The 20,376-nt window shown below is 37.2% G+C and overlaps 1 protein-coding gene across 1 annotated transcript in view; it reads left to right on the plus strand.

Annotated features, from left to right (window-relative positions):
• Positions 1-20,376, plus strand: part of LOC105398425 (cAMP-dependent protein kinase catalytic subunit 3) — a 37,073-nt gene that overhangs the window by 12,460 nt on the left and 4,237 nt on the right. Inside the window, exons 2-5 of the mRNA XM_038121014.2 lie at positions 6,973-7,141; positions 9,807-9,916; positions 15,613-15,858; positions 17,976-18,157. Coding sequence (XP_037976942.1) covers positions 6,973-7,141; positions 9,807-9,916; positions 15,613-15,858; positions 17,976-18,157 — 707 coding nt within the window. The remainder of the gene's footprint in view (positions 1-6,972; positions 7,142-9,806; positions 9,917-15,612; positions 15,859-17,975; positions 18,158-20,376) is intronic.

Consider the following 20,376-nt stretch of genomic DNA (forward strand, 5'->3'; position numbering starts at 1 on the left):
TTCTTTTGGCTTATTTATTATAAAAGACTGAAATATTTAGTAATATTTCTTGAGGTTATGGAATATGCTAGAACTCTTGAACATGACTGTAACATGACAATGTTCTTATGGATTATAACGAGCTGCCGCCGCGCAGTGTCACTCACGATGAGGCCCTTGACTAACCTTGTTAAGCCACGGTTTACCCATAGTTATACGGTTTACAGAAGTGGACAAGTAAAACACATATATTTTCATTTAAATACTTTTCTTTAGGAGAGCTCTTGCTCAGTTGCCACTACTGACGTCACTCCATCCGACTGCCCGAAAACATGTTGTGTTGTTCCATACTAATGATTTATTGAACAACATCAAAGAATATCTAAACACTTTCAGTACGATCAACAAACATTCTGCTAACGACCTGAAACAAGTCCCATGTAGAATAAACGTATAAACAGATCATTCATAATTAACACAGCTCTTAAGTTGGTGCTCGAAGCTTTTGAACGGAATTAAATTAAAAACGGGAAGACATTCTTATGAGAGTTGAGTTGTATTTTTTTTCTAAAACACAAAGCTGGTCACAAATTATCCGCAGACGTCGCGGCATTCGTTAGCGAAACTGCACAAAGCACTATCTTTAATTCGATTTAAAGATTTATGTTTGTTTTATTTGGAACGTAACGTAACGTAACGTTACGAGCCGGTCCGTCAGGTTGGCAACAATGCCAAGTGCCAGGAAAAAGTGAGTTGTGTGTCGCTGCACGATTTGCGCCAGCCGGGGGAGAGAAATCCACGTTTATTTGTATTCCTTGCGACGCATGGCCGTTAATTATCGAACGCACTCGTGGACAATGCTGTCGTCACTTTCACTGTGATCTTTGATGCTGTAGCCGAGATCATTATCATCGTGCTTGCCGTCCCGTCGCAGTCAGAGAGTAAACTCGCCAACTACTCGTATTGACCTTTCACGCTCTGTTGTGTGGTGAACAGTCATTAGGCGCTGCACAGCTACCGTCCGCATCGCTTGCATTAGTCTATATGTTTTAGTCAAGCCAATTACCTGGAGTGTAAGTTGTAAGGGAATGTTTACTTATTTTGGCAGCTGCAGTAATTGTTAGCGCAGATATAGCTGCACTGCCTATAGGTATACTAACTCGCGCGTCGGTTCAAAACTGGGGCAAGGATATTTAATTTGCGGGTTTATTTCGTACTAAAATGCACTGAAATACTAAACTCGCAGGTTCGCGGGGCTGGACTTCAGCCATGTTTTCTTTTTAATGCAACATGAAAATGTCCATTAACCTCGAGTATGGTGTCTTGCTACACTTTAGCATTGCAAATGTACAGTTTAATTACCTACTTGGGAACTGTTCTTTCATTAATTTAATTTGGAAAGCTAAGTAGTGTATGTACGATATGACTAATTATAATTAAACCAACCTACAAATTGCGGAGCTCCATTTTTGTTTATTTATCAGTAACCTGAATCAAAATATAGGTGGGTAAGTACAAGCTCGTAAAATGTAATGTTTATAATAAAACAGTTTCGAGAAAGCCATAATAAAGAGTAATGTTATGTTTATCCCCGATGCAGTGAGAGAGGCAGCTGCTCTTTTAAGACAAAAATATTACGAGGCAATATTTGGCAATTAAATACATCAATCATCAATCAAACGTTACGAAAAGAAAAAATCGAACATTACAAGAGAATGATAGAATTGTCCGCACACTGGTTATTGATGGTTGTTGTGGTCGCGACGGCGGAAATTCGGTAGATCGCGCGCCGCGTCATCAGCGGCCGCCTGACCGGTTCCGCGCAGTGAAAGTGCTCCGACCGGGAGCGACACGAGCGAGACTCGATCTAAACTCTAATAAGAGCAGACATCACGAAGTGATTTATTTAAGTCACACGAGCAATGAAAAAGTTCCAGTGACATTATTTACCCCTTATCGGAAAAAAACTAGCTTAATGATGCTGTCTGCGATACATTTAACAGCGGAAACCAACTAAACACATAAATGTTTACCTTACTTTCACTATTCTAATGTTAACTTTATTAAATAAAACAGAATAAAATGTGATCTACGACTAATAAACCTAAACTAAATGTTATTTTGATGACATTCTAAATAATTTAATTATTTAACTGGCGGGCGCCGGCGGCGGAGAGGCAGGCCGAGGCGTAGATGGCAGGATGACCTGCACAAATTCGATAATAACTGGTACTAATAGGATGCACAGGATCGAAGGGTGTGGAAGAAAAAAGGGGAGGCCCAGCTGTGGGAAACTAAATAGGCTTAGTATATCTATATTTATTTTTTTATGGGGTGATTTGGTTTTGAACTGACTACATTTTGTAAGTGGAACTTTTTCATTGCTCGAGAGTGTAAAACTAATCTATAAACGTTTTGAAAAAGGTTCGTTTTTGGAAGAAGAAGATATTATGACAAGAATCTTGTTGTTAATGGCATAAATAAGCGCGCATACATACCTACATACATGGTACCACAGCCTAACTGATGAACTTGTCGCGAGAATCGAGATGCAGTTGACGATATGCTGTGACGATGGAAAACCTATAAAAATGTAGATCGTTGTTGTTTTGAGAGGAGAAAGTTGTATAGGTCTATCTAAAAATAGCATTTCAACCTTTTGAACATACAAATGACGGAAAAATTAGCAATAGTATCTATTTTGGGCGGTAGAACTTTCGTTTTTAGAGTGTTGACAAACAAACTTACGTCATATTTAAGTCAAATACCTACTTCTATTTTCTGAAACTTATAGCTATAACCTCGCAGTAGTATACGTTGACTGTACAGTGTAATGGTACCAATGACAATGACAATGAATGGCCATTGTATAGACATCCCCAAACAACACCACATTATCCTCCCTATCATCATCATAATCACGAAAAAAAATAATATAGGTAGGTATAAACCTACTTAACTTTACTATACGTCACTTACCAACTGACTTAATTACAAATGATTTATAAAATTACAGTTTAACAGATGAAACACAAATCAAATAGTTACCAGTCTACTGCACAATTCATAACTCTGAACTCATCCTTGAAAACATTGAAGTAAACCAAGTAGATGAAGTAAATTATTTCTGTAGGCAAGCACTGCCTTTCATCTCGGCTTCTCGGCAGAATTTACCGGGCAAATTGAGTCGTAAACTAATAACTTAACTGTCCACAACCTGCCATGTCAGTGCAGAATATTACGTGCAGCGAAATGACCTCATTCTATGCGAGGAGTTCAAAAAGACAGAACCTCAGATGATAGTTGAGAATATAACTATGCATTAAATATAAACTTGGCTTTTAAACAGTACTAACTATAAATATACGGTTCGTTTTATGTAAAACATTATTTTATTAATTACTTTTCAAATGTCATTCCATTTACATACAATTGTGCATTAATGCAAGTGACCTTAGGCTAGTAGGCATGAGGTCCCGCTCTTTTACAGTAACTAGATGACTTCAATCCATTCAATCAATTTTGCATACCTGCATAATAATATTACGACTGTAATCCCCGAAGCGGTAGGAAGTACCTACATAAGCAGTTGTGCATGTTTTGTTTATTTTCTTTGATCAGTCAGACATTAGCGTTATGCCTAGTTGGTTCCTATACTCGTAAAATACATCATTGGAACATGTCACGATTCGATCTTTTTTGACAGGATTAAACGACCGGCTCTTTCGGAAGTTTATTGATAAAATTTCACTCTGTACCTTACGATATTTCCCGAGATATTTCCATTGATCTCAAGATTCACGAGTAACTTTTTTGCGTCGGCAACTCTGTCATTGCCACGAGAGATTTAGATTACTTAGATAAAACTTTGATGAGAGGCACAAGTTCAATACTTGACAACTTCATCCTCAACATTTTATTCATCTTGATAGGTAGGTATATCATGTTTCAAAGCTTTGTTATGTATTATTCAGGCATCAAAGACGTGTTTTCCATCACCTAAATTTCTAAATATACATAAGTACATTGCTAAGTCCTATGGGTGTTGATTGCTTTACAAGGCTGGATTATTTTTTAATCCAAAGAATGTTTATGACCTCCTAAATATTTCGAAAGACGATGTAACTATTCCCACTGGAATAAGGTCGAGTGTCGAAACTTCAGTTGGGCGTCATGGGGTGTCTGAAATTAACACTTGTTACGCAAATAGTAAACGTAGTTTAATATAAGAACGGTTTTGGGTCACTGTCGAGTGACGAGCGATATACAATGTGAGGGTGAAATTTTATCAGTGTACGTGGAAAAGTTAGTTATTGTTCACAACTAACTTACAGAATTAAAGAAAGTCACTTAAGAAAAAACATGGATGTCTAAACTCATAGGTAGGTTCGTAACAATATGCACGAAAGAAAATATTTATTCTTTTTAGAAAAAGTATAGATAGATACTACATCAGGCACATGATAGATGCTTCAGTGTGTACCATAAAATAACAAGTGCTAGTCTCGTTATTCTATGGTGTGTACACACTGACAACATGCTACCCTGTTTATTCTACAAGGTACACACACATTTTTGCTTCCTCATTATTTTCAAACAAATTTGGGTCACTTCAGTTGTTTGTAAATGCCCTAAAAGCATAATCTCAATAAACTCATTGCATATACAATTTCAAACCAACAAACGAGTACCTAACTCGTACCTGAAATAATTACCACGGTAGGTTGTTCGTGATCCCTTCATAGAATTAATTGATATGTAATTATGTGGGCTAAGTAAGTAGGTACGTACCTACTTATTTATGTTTAATTAGTTTACCTAAGTCGGGCGTATCACACGTGTTCGTATGCATGCAAACGTGGAAATAAATAAGTATTCTGAGTTGTTGACTACTATTCAAAACAGTGAATTATATAAAGCGTAGGCTGCTGTGGAATATCATACAGATCATACTGGGCTGCGATATTGAGTCATTTCTATAAAAATGGATGATACTATCGAGCCTATAGCTTTTGAAAAGATCTTATATGACATCAACCACTCCAACAAAGTCAATTGACCTCACTGACTTCAGGTGGGCAATTAACCAATTAATTAATTTACCTTCAGTATCCGCTAAGCGTAATTAACAAGATCCATCCTTAAAATAGTATTTTTTTTGCATAGGATACGCTTTCAGCAAAGCTTTTATAACGCTATTTACCCACACACGCGACTTGCGAAGATAGTGAGGAAAGACAAAACTATTTTGGTACCGCTGCCTGTGGGTGGTCACTGTGTGTGTTCAGGAAATTTATTTATTGAGTGAGCTACTGAGTCTTTTAATTATCCGCCAACCCTGTAAGGGTGTACGTGCTTGCCTAAATGTGGTTCCGCAATGTAAAAATCGCAGTAATTTTGTATGAATGCAAACTATGCCAGAGGGCGCAGCGGGCCGCATCGTCAAGTAAATACAGGATCAAAAATTAAATAGTCTCGACACATACCAGCGACTTTTGCACACTGTCCTGGCGCGACAAAATCTTGATTAAAGTTACTTTTGTGATAAGAAATATGCCTCGGCGATATTTGAATGGTTTGAATTAAACTACCAAATTAAAAAAAATACATACGGACCTTTTTCGAAGTCGGTTAAAAATTTGTATAAAAAAAAATGGAAAGAACGAAGTCACAACATTATTCACTAGACCTATACCAGCATTTCTCCGTAATACACTTTGGAACAGTAGTCTGTTTTCCACTGGGAAACTCCAACGATGAGTCAATGAAGTAAATATTTAATTTAGTGTTTTTCCAGGCAAATTGATTTTACACGATCGTAAATTCGTGCATTCGGATTAATGATCTAATTAATTACAATTTGGTGGTTTGATTGGTCTCGGACAAAAAGCTATTTAATGCAAGTGCAAAACCAGGAATTATAAAAGAGGTGTTGGCTCTACTCGTACACATTCCTGCATATGTGAAATTGTAAGTGCATGCATGTTTAAATAAGTCAATGTGATCTAGAACGCACATTTAATGAAATAAAGAAACGAATGTAAATTACTTATAGGCATGAAGTAATACAACTTACATTCACAAAAGGACAGATCTTTGTTTTTGTCTTACTAAAGATACAAATCATACAAACTTACTATCTAAAGATCCCGACGAATTGAGAACCTCCTCCTTTTTTTGAAGTCGGTTAAAAATATTCTTAAATACATCAGTAGCTGTACAGTGTACACCTCAGACAAATTCAATGTCGTCTAAACCTAAAGCTATATGGAGACAGCCTGTAATTAAATAACCCAATAGAAAATACTGTATACTTTATAAGATTACAAGAAATTTCATGTTTTCGTAGAAAACGCCCGCATGAAATAAGTCTAATACGATGAAAGCAAATCAGATTGAGTAATGAACCTTCGATGTCGTCGTCGCGTGTATTCTTTCTGCGTCGTAGTCGCTGTTCAGCCAAATATCAAAATATGTATACATATACTTTCATAAATGGTATTTTATTGGTTTACTCATGACGTATTATGGCAATGGATTGATGTTGTGCACATATACGTTGTCTGGAACCGGGGGCGGGGGTCGGTTTCATCGACAAATATTGCCAGTCAGAAGTCAGCCCCAAGGTTATATTATAGGGCGTCACTTGTTGCGTTTCAGAGTGAACCTAAAACGTTTAAGTAAGCATTTGTTGATTTTGTTATTTTACGGTGTTAATACCTACTCAAAATCTGCTAACCTAAGTAATCCTAACGGTGTCCTAACGGTATCCTACCTAAATTATTATGTAATCGAAGAACATCCATGATATATGGTTGTCTGGAAGAAATCGCTTTTAGTAATAGGGTCCGCCTTTTGTCCTCTTATATTATCATAAGTTGTACATCATTATGTATAATTGCTGTGATTGTTGTGACTCCTTCATACTTCATATACCATAATCAGTATCATCCGCCTTCAGCAGTATCTCACTTGCGCATCTCTTGTCCTCAGGAACGGGAACCTTCGGTCGCGTGTGCCTCTGCCGAGACAAGGCGGCGGATGAGTACCTGGCCATGAAGATCCTGTCCATGGCCGACGTCATCCGGCTGAAGCAGGTGGACCACGTCATGAACGAGAAGAGCATCCTGGCGGAGATCAACCACCCGTTTATTGTCAACTTGTGAGTGTTTTTTTTACTTAATGCTGATTTTTCAATTATCAGATAGATACTTTTTCACAAATAAAATTGTTGTTGTCACCGTCTAATACAAAAGTTCAATCGCAACAGCATAAGATTTCTTCCCCAGATAGCCTTTGTCTGGCTATTGAAAAATCTGCCCTAACTGTATTAACTTATATTGTATGTACTAAGTAGAAGTTAAGTATAGGGTTTAGATCCTTTATGTGAATATACAGGATGAGGAAAGCCGATGGTCCTAAGCCGAAAGAGGGTTGCAATGGTTACGACAGGTTGGCCATGTCCCCCAGAGTCACCCCCTTTCGGCATAGCATACCACTTTTGGAACCACCTGTATAATGCTAAATTAGTCAGGAACAAAGATAGATGTATCTCCCTCCCCTAAAACTCCTAAAAGTAGTTTATTCTCACATTAAGAGTAAAGAAAAAGTAACAGTCACAATACGTATCTATCTATGTATTTGTGTAGATATATCAGCTGTCCGATACCCATAACACAGGCTCGGCCTAGCTTGGGGTCGGATGGCCGTGTGTGAGATGTGCCCACATATTATTATATTATTATTATTACAATGGAAAGAAAACATACAAAGAGTTTTCTAGATTCTTGATCAAGTTTCATTTTCTATTCACATAATGCTTCCCAGTATTCAGTTTCAGGACGTCATGCTGTGTTGTCACCTTCACTTGGCTCGCCTCGGTTTATTATTTTAAATGCGTATGCTACTTACTTTATTACATAATAAAAATATATATTATATCTAATATGTGTAAAGGTGCATTCTGCGTATGTATTGGACGAGAAATATACATGCGAGTTGTTCAGTTTGACCAGTAGCTTTTTATTATCAACATAACTAATTATGTAAATTAACAATAATAGATGCAAGAATTTAAAGCAAATAAATTATAAAAACGTCACGTGAAATTAAAATAATGATAAGCATACCTCTATACTCAGATTATCAGCCAACATTGCTATTGCATTTTAAAGAGCAATACCCATTTGGAACCTGTTTGAAGCTATGGAAAATTCACTTTTATTACCTACATTATAATTTTATTCGGATGTAGATTTGTTAGTATACAGTTGGCGCCACTTTCTATACTTCGTATTTGAGTTCATATATATTATGAATATCTTGCTACGAACCTACACCTACAAATCAAAAGGTACTATATACTTCTATGCCTATTTACTTGGATCAAAAAAGTTAGAATACATACTTAGGTTAGCTACCTAGGCCTATCGCTTTTCCATAAAACTTATCAGTGAAAACCGCGATACGATAGAAAATGGAATACATAATAATAAAGTGCTTTTATTATGAAAACAGTTATTCGGTGACATAAAGTGAGAGTTTTATTACTTTCGATATAAGCGTACGGGTACGCTTATTCGATATTGATAACTTGAAACAGTATCATGTGCTTTCTCCAAATTGTCTAAGTTGAAATAGGGTTGTCTATTATCTTTTATCTTGGTAGCTATTTAATATCTGCCAGATTATTTGAAAATAACAATTAGAAGAACTCGCGGGCAACAACGAGTGGTTTGATATAATAAAGTGTAATAAAGCATCCGTGTTATGACAGGCACGCGGGTCGGCGCGACTTGTGGCATAGCAATCGCGAGGCGCCAACTATATCCACACACTGACGCACGTGTCAGCCGCCGACTTGGCTGCACCCACTGTCGTAGATAATACCCTGTCTAACAACCCAGATTGATTATATACCGATGCAGATACGACACTCTACAATTAGTTAACTATGCCGGGCAAATGGCTTTGGCTGCTGACTGTTTACCCAACAGAAGTGATAGTTGTTTACACAATCAATTCATTTTTGCCGGCATGTTTGAGCGTTTAACTCTGATAAAAGGGTGTGTTCCTTTGTGTTGCTGGATGAAAGAAAATCTTGCAACAGATAAATGTCTGGCATGATATCGTAAATAGACAACAGTTTCGTGCGCCAGCAATTATTTAGGTACGGTTTTACATATTGTGCTCATCTCGGGCAAGACACACTTGCTCAGAATCTGGCAAGCGCTATTGTAAATAATTGACACCGTAATTAAGACTGTCTATTCCAAATAGCTCTTTGTTTCTGATGTTGTGACAACTATACTTACAATGAATGAAACGAAAATTAAGATATGTACGATTACTTTACTTACTAACATCGAAGCATTAAAATTGATACTGACATATGCTTACGTCAATACTTAGATATTTTAAAATATCCTAATTTAGTCCAGTAAATAAATTTGTAGGAAGATGCGGCCTACTCTACGCAGCGTGCCTCTAAACGATACGATGCAATGTTTTAAGTGAAGTAACTAAAATCTCGTGCATGCTATGATATACTAGAACCTGATAGCGGAACGGAGCGGAGCGGAATTCGGTTCGCTTAAAAACCCCCCACCGCTATTTGGATGCTAGCAGCTCACGTTCTTTTCACACTCTGCTTGATTGTCGTGATTGTTTCTAATACATAAAGTAAAGTACTTATATAATTTTATTACCCACCCTTAAAAACGATGCGTTCCCCAGTGGGCACGGCGTATTCCGTGAACCGGGTAACTCCTGGCCAGCATCGTGTATTTCATTAATTCTCTCTCAATGACAGCCACGTTGTTTCCCAGACGGTGGTGGACGCACGACGACGCCTGCATCTACATGCTGTTCGACTACGTGTGTGGCGGAGAGCTGTTCTCCTACCTGAGGAATGCTGGCCGGTTCAGCAACACTACTGGTGAGTTTAGGTTAATTATTTATTTAGGTTATTTTACATACAGTGAGGCTGCAATGGTAAAAGTACACTCACGGGCAATGAAATAGTTCCACTCACAAAAAGCCGGCACCAAACGACCCCAATTTTTCTAACATTTAATTTAAAATTTGAATAAAATATGATTGTATTTAGTTGGCACCTAATATCCTGATGCTCCGTTAAATGTACTTCAATGTTGCAGAAGGCGTCATAAAGCTAGCTTTTTCCGTTTAGGAGTAAATGTGTGTGTTCAGGTGAACCTTTTCATTGCCCGTGGGTGTATTATATATAAATATAATAACGTTTCACTGAAGGCAGATGGCAGCGGCATAAGAAAACGAATACGACATCACAATAAACGTTGTTACTCGTCGATAATTGAGATATGTATTATGCGATTGTGTCGGATAACACCCGCCTACGTATAATATAAATTGCCAATGTAAATTCATAGTGGGTAATTACTGAACACTTCATTAATCTCTGCACTTCCACTAGGTCACATAATGATCTCATCTGGATGCTGTTTCTTTTGACGAATTTCATATTACGATGGCCTCGTCTTTTAAACTGAATACCTAATTTGTTAAACATATACCTAATAGTATATGTTTTAATATATTATTTAGGTCTTTTGACGGAATGTTGGATAAATGAGTTGTGATATTTCTTATCCTAAACATATTGAGATATGATTGCTACAAATCAAGCAAATATTCAGCACTTCAGCTCTTATGAACGATGACTATATCTGTATACTTACCGGGTTAAGGTTATTCTAATGCATCGGATATTCATATGCTATAATAAAACTGATCATATTCAAGGGACAAGACAGTAATATTACTCCGCCGTGTCACTACAGTGGCTAGTGAAGTGACTCGGTTGTTCTCCGGCTTCACAACCCGACACGGGCGAGCTACGAGCTAACAAGCTCAAGGCTTCTCGTGCCATTTGTTTCTGTCTGTAACTTCAGTCTCGTTTGCGGTTACCGCAATAATCTTTGCAATGAGATCTACGATGAGTCTTATAATCGTGAGCAGATCCAATAACCGTTAAAATTAGAGCCAAGATCGAAAACAAACATCCAATAATCGTAAATATCGCCTATTGGAGCAAATATAGAACTTCGCGTGGGCTTTCTCATTTCGTAAATTAAAACATCAAGTAACACGATATGTTGTCACAAATACGTACTTGAAGAGTTTTCTATAAAGCGTATCAATAAATTAATTTGATCATGCCCGACTGCCTGACGCGTATATCAGGGGCGGCAGAGACGTCTCTGCGCGAATATAAACAACATACAACTTCTAATAACGCGCGGTACACTGACATTACGCTTCTAAATTAAAAGTAGGTATTTTATTCTGGAGGGTGATGTAAGTAAATTATGGGCGATGGGATAAATGATGTCCTGGAGTGTAGCCAGTACAGCGGGCCGGCGGCGAGGCTGCGCGGCCGGGCGCGTCTGTCGGCGCGCGCGCAACTATAATGCACCGCGGCTGCTGAAACATTGTCATTACTCCTCCAGGAAGCATGAAGCGTTAATCGACTTGTTGTGATCAAATCGCCCGAGGCGGTGACGGCCACCAGTCCACGGAGCTTCATTAGAAAGTAATGGTACATTTTTTTCAACGTAAATAGAGTCATAATGGCCCAGAGAGAAATTGGGTTTCCTGTTTATATTAAGAGTTCAAGACAGAAGAAATGCTGTAAAAATTTACACATGATGATATTGACCTTGCATTCTTAGTTTTTGTATCATCAGTAAAATTGGTGAAATTATGCTTTATTTACGTTTCGCTCAGTGAGTACCGGACTAGTGACATGCTGCACTACTGTCAATGCCACAAACACCCTTCCTGCCAAAACTACTGCGCCAAAATAACTGCGCCTAATATTCACTCGCTAATTACTTGTGAAATTATAATGTCCAATGCTTCAGGTCCATTTAATTAGACATTACTTGATAATGGTAAACAAACCGCCAATTTCGTGGTCTACCAACCTGGGGATTTCCAGCAGTGCTCTCCAATCTTCATATCATCGTATGATTTCTATCTGGATAATCAGTGTGAATCGTTTGTAATGTTATGAATGTGCGATCAAGACAACCTATTGCGTACATTGCGTAACTATAATTAAAATGTTTCTTGTCATCTTGTGGTAACGTCAGCAGCGGCGAAATAATGAGACAATTACTTTTTGTTAACACGATCAAGCCAATAATTCTTTCAACTCTCCAAACAAGTTTATTTCCGCGTCTACGTCTGCATAATAAAGATGTTTCGCGAACAATGATAAGTGGTTTTGTTAATGGCGCATTATTTTGGGGAGAAACTCTGAAAAGCATGTCATTCTGAAGACAATAACCATTAAGAAGGTGTTCACAGCACATGATGTAAGAACAGAACACGGCGGTGCCGCGGAGACACTCGCTGCATAAATCAACGAATATGTGTTGTATTTCTGGAGAAAGGACAAAACTCCACGGGAGCCCGAAATAAACAGTCAATGATGCCAAGAGCCAGCTCTAAAACTCAATATCCATTGGCTAGCGCGAAACTGGAAACATTTATAACAGGAAAATTCGCAGTAACATTTTGGGTATGAAAATGAAATCCTCTCTTTTGTAGACGTATTAATTTAGCCCAAGTACTTTTGGTCATTAATTTCAGTGGGTACACAACACATGCGTATGACTACTACGGAGTGGTCCAAAGTTCTTGTCATCATGCCGTTTCGTCGGGAGTTTTCCACGGTACGACATTTTGATCGTAAACCGTGTGTTGGCACGGGTTTATTGCGGTCGGCTCAATAAATGCGTCTGCGCCGCTCCACCGACGAGCTCACCAGACAACGTGACGCCCAACACTGCTTTATATACTACATTATTATGTACATGTTAGTATATAAGACGGTATGTAACTGGTAGTGTTCATCATGTATAGAGTCTGCGCATGGATTGTATAGCTGTTTACAGTAATTTAGCATTATGATGCAGAAGTGTAGCTTTTTGATTGATTTTGACGGATGTTCTACAGCAAAGATGATATTAAAATGGATGATGATTAAGTCCTACTCCACACTACTCATTATTATAACTATCCATTACAATATTAAATACATCACGGGGCTAGTTGAAGTCACTACCACAACATTCGAACCTGCCAAATTTCCTAATTATGACACCACCAGAGTGGTGGACTCATCGGTCCGAGTTTGACGCGGATGACGTATTGTCCCCTTGTCCCCTGATTCCTCCGAATTCCCAACATTCGAATGATCCCAAAAATATATTCTAAACTTTCAAACGGTAAAAGATTTATGGTGCCCTTGTACGATGGTGATGATATCATGTAGTTTTTGGGCTAGTTCAGTGTGTCGCCTAAAGTTTAGGTGGCGCGAGCCGTGCGCAGTCACCCACGCCCTGACTCATGTATGTGTGACCTTAACTGGGTTTTATCTCAACACCTTATAGAGAAGCCTCGCAAGGATTCCAACAATTGTCGAGCCCACATGGGCTTGTGCAAGGACTTGTTTGTTGTGTTGCGATGGAAGAAATTTAAATATGTATGTATTGAGGTGCCAGGTTATCTCCCAACTATCTGCAGTCGTCTCGACTATGCACGTATCTAGTTTTAGATCGCGCTGCCGCTGGTAAACAAGTGAAGCGTCACTCCATTAGCATCGTGAATCAATTTGAGAAACGTTAAAAAATTGTAGAGAAGTTTATTTAAAGAAATGTTCAGTCAGGTAGACGCGGCGACTTCTGTTCAGTGTCGCTGGAACTCTAACAAATTGCCGTTGACTTCCAAGTCCCGAAATAAACGTGATTCTTTGCGGATTCACAACTTGTAAGAAAATATCTAAAAAAAACGTCAGCTTTTGTCACTCTAAACGAGCCGGAAAGAAACCCTTTTTTACATTAATCACTTTATGTTGATTAATTATACTGCCCGTCGTCAGAACTCATGTCAGAAAAAACTTTATAAAAGCCTTCCTTGATAAATTATGATAAGTTTATGAGATGACTTAGGTACATAAATTATCTTCAGTAAGTAATTAGAGGTAATAAAATGCATTAGGTATTGACGCTAATTCATTATAATGCAGCAATTGTTTTTGTACCTCTAATATAATATTGCGATGATGGAGATCTCATGTTTTAAAACGCTATGTTCTTGATACGAACCAAAATGTTAGTCAAATTTAAAAGTCTAGACTAGACATGTGTGGATAAATCGAGAAGTTTTGAAAGTTTTCTATTACTGTTAGGTCATTAGCCTTGATAATGATTGCTGTAGGATTCAAATTTCTTTCAGTAATAATGCGGTTCAATGAACCTTGAAGATGTTAAAATATTTATACATACATACTATCCTGACACCTCTTGAATCGCTAGATGAGATGAGAAATGAGAACTGAAAAGGCATAATTACGCCTGTCTTTTCAGTTTAGTTTAGTTATTGATGACATGTGAAGTATTAACTTTTTGAGGATTTTAATACAATAAATTAAACAGGTTGATTTGGAAGACGTCAGCAGGGAGGAATAACACTACATAATTATAGGAGTACTAACTTAATTAATTAAACGATTACCATCGAGCACACTTTAATAAATTTCTTTAGGTTTACCTTCCTAATTAAGTAATCAATGGATTCAAATTTGATGTAAAACCCGTAAATTTTAAGATGTCGATAGATGGATGCAGAACCATAAACACTGAGAAATCAATCAATATCATGTCAGTATAGAGAGAAAGTAGTATGATTTATGATTTACTTATCAGTATAAAATTAAGACCCAAACACAATCTGCATAATAGCAGATAGTAAACATAGAGACATAAAGGTAGCCCGCTGAATCGACGATGTTAGAAAAGTGTATTACTCTACTATAGGTACCATGGTAGCGGGTGGATGAGGAAGGTGGACGTTTATTTTGATAAAATCATTAAAAATCGAAATCAGAATATCATTAGAACTGTCTAATTAGAACGATAGCTTTTAGTTTCATCTAACCGTTGTCGTTCTTTTCCTTTTACGACATAACCCGTTTAGTTAATGTTTGATCTCAAAAACTTGTAAAAGAAATCGAAAAAATAACTATTAAACTAATATAAACCGATTTTATGCGTGTAATTTCCGATTCAATGTAATTGGTATGCTGTTTATGTGTTCAATAAAGTATATATAGTATTATACATAGAGACGGTTGTAAGCTACCTTCGGTGGTCTTACCGCTTTGAGATAGTTATCTTTTCCAGACAACCGTGGTGGAGTGACTGAAAGAAATAAATAATGTTTGTCTGCAGTTTACTTAGGGCTGATTTTTCAATGGTCAGATAAGGGTTATCTGTGGTATAATTCTGATGCTGTCGCATCTGAATGTTTGTATTAGACAGTGACAGCAACAATTTTATTCGTCAGATAGCGTTTATCTGACCATTGAAAAATCAGCCCTTTCTAAATAACAAAGTTTACTTAGGATTACCCTTATTTAGAGTCTTGGCCTCCGGTACAACAGAAGGCCAAGCTTTTTACTGGAGGAAAGTATAATAACCTCCTGTGGGTTGACTGGTAGAAATGCTTATAGCATTATTTGAACACTTATATGTGAAATAACCGATACAATAAATAAATAATAACCCTACTCTATCTCGTCCACAGGAAACTTCTACGCGGCAGAGATCGTGTCAGCGCTAGAATACCTGCACGCGCGCAACATCGTGTACCGGGACCTGAAGCCCGAGAACCTCCTTCTAGCCCGGGACGGACACCTGAAGATCACCGACTTCGGGTTCGCCAAGAAGCTGACGGACCGGACCTGGACTCTGTGCGGCACCCCCGAGTACCTCGCGCCGGAGATCATACAGAGCAAGGGGCATAATAAGGCGGTGGATTGGTGGGCTCTAGGTAAGGCTAAATACTAATTATAAGTAATTTAGCTGTAATGTGTGAATTATGCTTAGAAATATTAAGTACATGGTGTGAGTGCGAACTTTTTGTCTTTTAGTTAGGTAGGTATTAGTCGCTGAATAATATTCTGTACTACGAGTAGGATGATTATTAACAGTTTTTCAGTGTTCTAAACTTATGAACACAAAATAAACACATTAACAGTACTTACTCATTACTTAATATATTATTAATGTATACGGAAGAGAAAAAATGCCAGTACTACCTTTCATTCTGGCACTTTCTTTTTTAGTATAATACTAACATACTTTCAGTTCAAAAGACTTGATGAAACCCTTGGAGTCTACATGTGCAGTATTGGAGCCAATTTATTCTGCGGACCTTAGTTAATGGTCATTTAAATGGATGCCGATTTAAAGAAATTAAATTTGTATAATACGATTAAATTTCTTTGCTATTTCTGATACAGACCTACTACTTATTTGCTATTTTTAGCACGCTTTTTGGTTGATTTTCCAGACAGGTTTGAATATGTAACTATCCGTAGAGATTCGGATGCATAATCTCAATCTCAACTCACTTCATTCTCTTCCTATAGAAGGTGATATTTTATAAGTGACAATCAATGAACGCTCGAATTTCACAGCTGTATAATTTACATTTATCTCATAAACATTATGGTGCACTCTCTCATTATAAAATTAATTATGTAGAAAGTAATTAATAATCAGCTAATTTTATTGCTGTAGGTACCTAATTATGTTTTTTTCTATGATATTTAGGTGACATTTTATTGCCCATATAGCATTTATTATGTGCCTCTAAATTTTCCTTCCACATCAGGTTGTTGCCAAATTAAATCAATGTATCGTAAGATTGTATCTAGGAGTAATTCGACAGTTATAAGACTTATAAGTAAATAATAAAGCTTAAATAATTACCTACTTGGTAAAGTTTAGAAATTGGCCAATTGCATTAAATAGTGTATTAAAAGAGCCTCCTCGAGTGACTTATGAACTGCAACTTCTATAGGTCAGCACCCTGGTCTAATCCTTTCACCAAACTCTATTATAACATTTTCTATTGTGTGTGTTTGTGTTTGTCACCTACAGGGTAAGAAGAATAATAGGACAGAAGCTAGTTAATCTGCACCTTTATACATACATTTATAACTATCTATGTATATTTTACTCCATCGAAATTTTGAAGCGCTGCGTAAGGCGTAGTAAACAAGCTGCACTTCAGACAATTTAATGCAGTGTTTACACAAATACGTAGGTATTTATTTATTTATTGTCTCGCTGAAGCGATGTACTGAGTGTGTAGGGTGTGTGAGTATTTGTTCAGTGTGCCAATTGTGCAACGGATATAAATGCACCATCCAATATTTATTAGCTAAAACGGTCTCGTACGCCATAATTCTTCTCTTTGGCTCCGTGCTGCTAATATGATTTATGTTTGAGATTTAATTTACTAAGACTATTTTCGCTCTATTATATTTAGTAGATTGTTCTACAGATATAAGATAATATAATAATGTAGAAGATATTATGATATAGTGTTGTTGTTAGTACAACGAGAATAAAAGACAACGGAGAAATGTTTCATTTCTGCCCAGTTCACATAAAAAATGATTTTAAATTTTGAGTTGTCGCCAAAAAGCTCTTCAAGAACTTCCTTAATGAGTGTCAAAGCAGTAGCATATGCAACTTATTTCCCAAAATTACGCGCTTCCTGAAACACTCCTTCTGTCAATGCAGCACAATCATTTAAATATTTTATTACAGCTCCTTTTATAAACAGTCTTTTACCCTCAATGAAATTACGACAGATTTATCTGAGAGCATATTTTTTTGCTGTTTTATGCAACGTACCGGCCTGGACAATTGGGCAACTGGACAGTGGACAGTCAGCGGCTGACTCAAACCTATCCTAATCCTTTCACCACGGTGACAATCCCTAGTCTAGCTCAAGTGTTTGTCACCGCCACACTGTAGACAAATCGAATAAAGTACGAAGCTTCTACTACCAGTGCCACTGCCATCGCAAAACCTACTTCTTACATATTATGTCTGGTAGTTACTAGTTATAATTCTCTGTGGTCTGGTTTCTAGGCGTCCTCATCTACGAGATGCTGGTGGGCTACCCCCCCTTCTACGACGACAACCCCTTCGGCATCTACGAGAAGATCCTGAACGGGCGCGTGGAGTGGCCGCGGCACCTGGACCCCCTCGCCAAGGACATCATCAAGAAACTGCTCGTGCAGGACCGCACCAAGAGGCTTGGCAACATGAAGGTAACTAATGTAATTATACATTTTCAAACTTCTCGCTCAGATCAAGTGCGCTTTCTGCCGGTGTCAATTTTGAACAACGATATTTTAATAAGAATTAGATGCTGGAGCTTAGAGCGGTGGTAGCTCAGTCGGGTAAGCGCCCGCTTCTCACGCAAGAGATGCGGGTTCGAATCCCGGCGCTGACATGTACCTACCAATGAGTTCTTTGAATTTAAGTACAATGTATACCATCGCTCTTACGGTGAAGGAAAACATCGTGAGGAAACCTGCATATCTAGATTTAGCACATCTAGATATGTGAACCCACCAACCCGCAGTGGACCAGCGTGGTGGGAAATGGTCCAAGCTTAGGAAGGCAGTTTAGACCTTGGGGATATGCACAAAGGTTCCATTCGAGAGAGCCAGGTGCAGGTACTGTCACCCCCAACAGAGAATAGAATAGAATAAAGAATAGATGCTGGAGCTTCAGTGCAAAAGAAACGTCTCGAGAAATATAACCCCACTTCTACCACTGAGCTCTTATTTTCAATTACTTCTGTTTGACGATTTGTGACTTTTTTTAGTTCAGCCAGATGTTTTTTTTTAACTTTTTATTGAAAGTAAAAGTAATCAGATGAAAAAACTTTCGGCAAATTGAGTTTAGTAACGTATAACGGATGTATAATGTTTAATTAATTACAAACATTAAAAACTATACATCTGTTATACTAACCAAGTTAACCTTATGTAAATAGCCGTGTGAGACATGCAATCATTCAATTAATCATATTCATGTCATAAAACTTTGAAGTTCCTTTTAAAACAGGTTTTTATAGGAGAAATTTGATTTATAGTGCTCATGGCAGCAATTTTAAAATGAAATTAGATTCACTATAAATATAATGAGTTTAATGTATCGTTTTAATGTTCCTGAATATCCTAAAACGGTACATAAACAATTAAATAAAAATAGCAGTAGATTTCCGTTCCTACGATTTCTTTCCGAGTATCATTTTGTCCAATGTTACCGTACTGATTTAGATTTACGGAGTGATGTTTCTAGTAATTTACCTAAATAACTCTATACCCGCCACACACATACATAGTATACTTACATTAATCTTATCAGGAAGTACGTAGTACAAGTGCTACCACGCTTCAAAAACATTCCCATAGCTAGTTTTTATGCAGATATTACTTTACAATAACACGGAAGCATTCCAAATAATAAACTTTGTAATATCTTCTCATCTTATTTTATTACCGTGGTTTAATAATATAAATTAACTAGTAAGAACTACGTGGCTCACCTTTATTATTTTAGTGGTAAAGGAAAAGCAATATCAGATGTAAAGATGGCTCACCACACTGATGGATGGGAAGCTTCAGAAGTGGGATGTCTTGATTTTCTGCAACACGTAGTAAATAATATATCTTTAGGTAGAGCCTACCTAAAGATATATATATTACCCCTAAGTCAAGCCGAGGAGTGACTTAGGGGTATATTGCTTCTACATAGACATTTTTGTTGGTCATGTGACTTTTACTATGGGCACATGAACAGCATCTTACAGTCATTGAACAAAAACTTACTATACTTATGTAACAACCTGTATATTTTTTATACAGATATTGATGTTGATTCTGAAAGCAGAAATTCTAATTTTAACGCTGTCAAACTAAAAAAATTGCTAGCATAAAATGACATTTACGGGAACAATCATAGAGTCGAATTTTAAACAAAGAAATTAAGGTTTTGACGTCTCTAAATTTAAAATTTCCGCCTTCAGAATCGATATCAGTGAAGACTTTTACGACGATTGTAAATAAATTTAAGAAAATAAATGATAGGCACAGGATATAATGAATAAGTCGTTATTTTGTGAAGGAAATTACAGGAAATAGGTGGAAATAACATGGTACTATGAAAAGTTTTAACGATTTCGATTCGAGCGATATTCGCATCAAAATGAAATAGATTTTTTACTGATTATCATTTTTAGTTTTGACATTTCCTCTTACTTGCTTCGTGCTCTGCAAATCTATTGGTAGGTTGGTTACCTACCTATACGTTACGTATGGAACAATAAATAAAGTTTAAAATTAGCGTAACCAACTTGGCTCATAATTGTTTGTTGTCAAAACAAAGGAGCCGAACACAATGGTAGTTCAAACACGTAACTATATTTAGAAATGCTAACTCCGAAATAAATTTTATGGCGATGTGGTATGTGTATTAT

Source organism: Plutella xylostella, chromosome 4, assembly GCF_932276165.1.
Source record: "Plutella xylostella chromosome 4, ilPluXylo3.1, whole genome shotgun sequence".
Taxonomy (NCBI): Eukaryota; Metazoa; Arthropoda; class Insecta; order Lepidoptera; family Plutellidae; genus Plutella; species Plutella xylostella.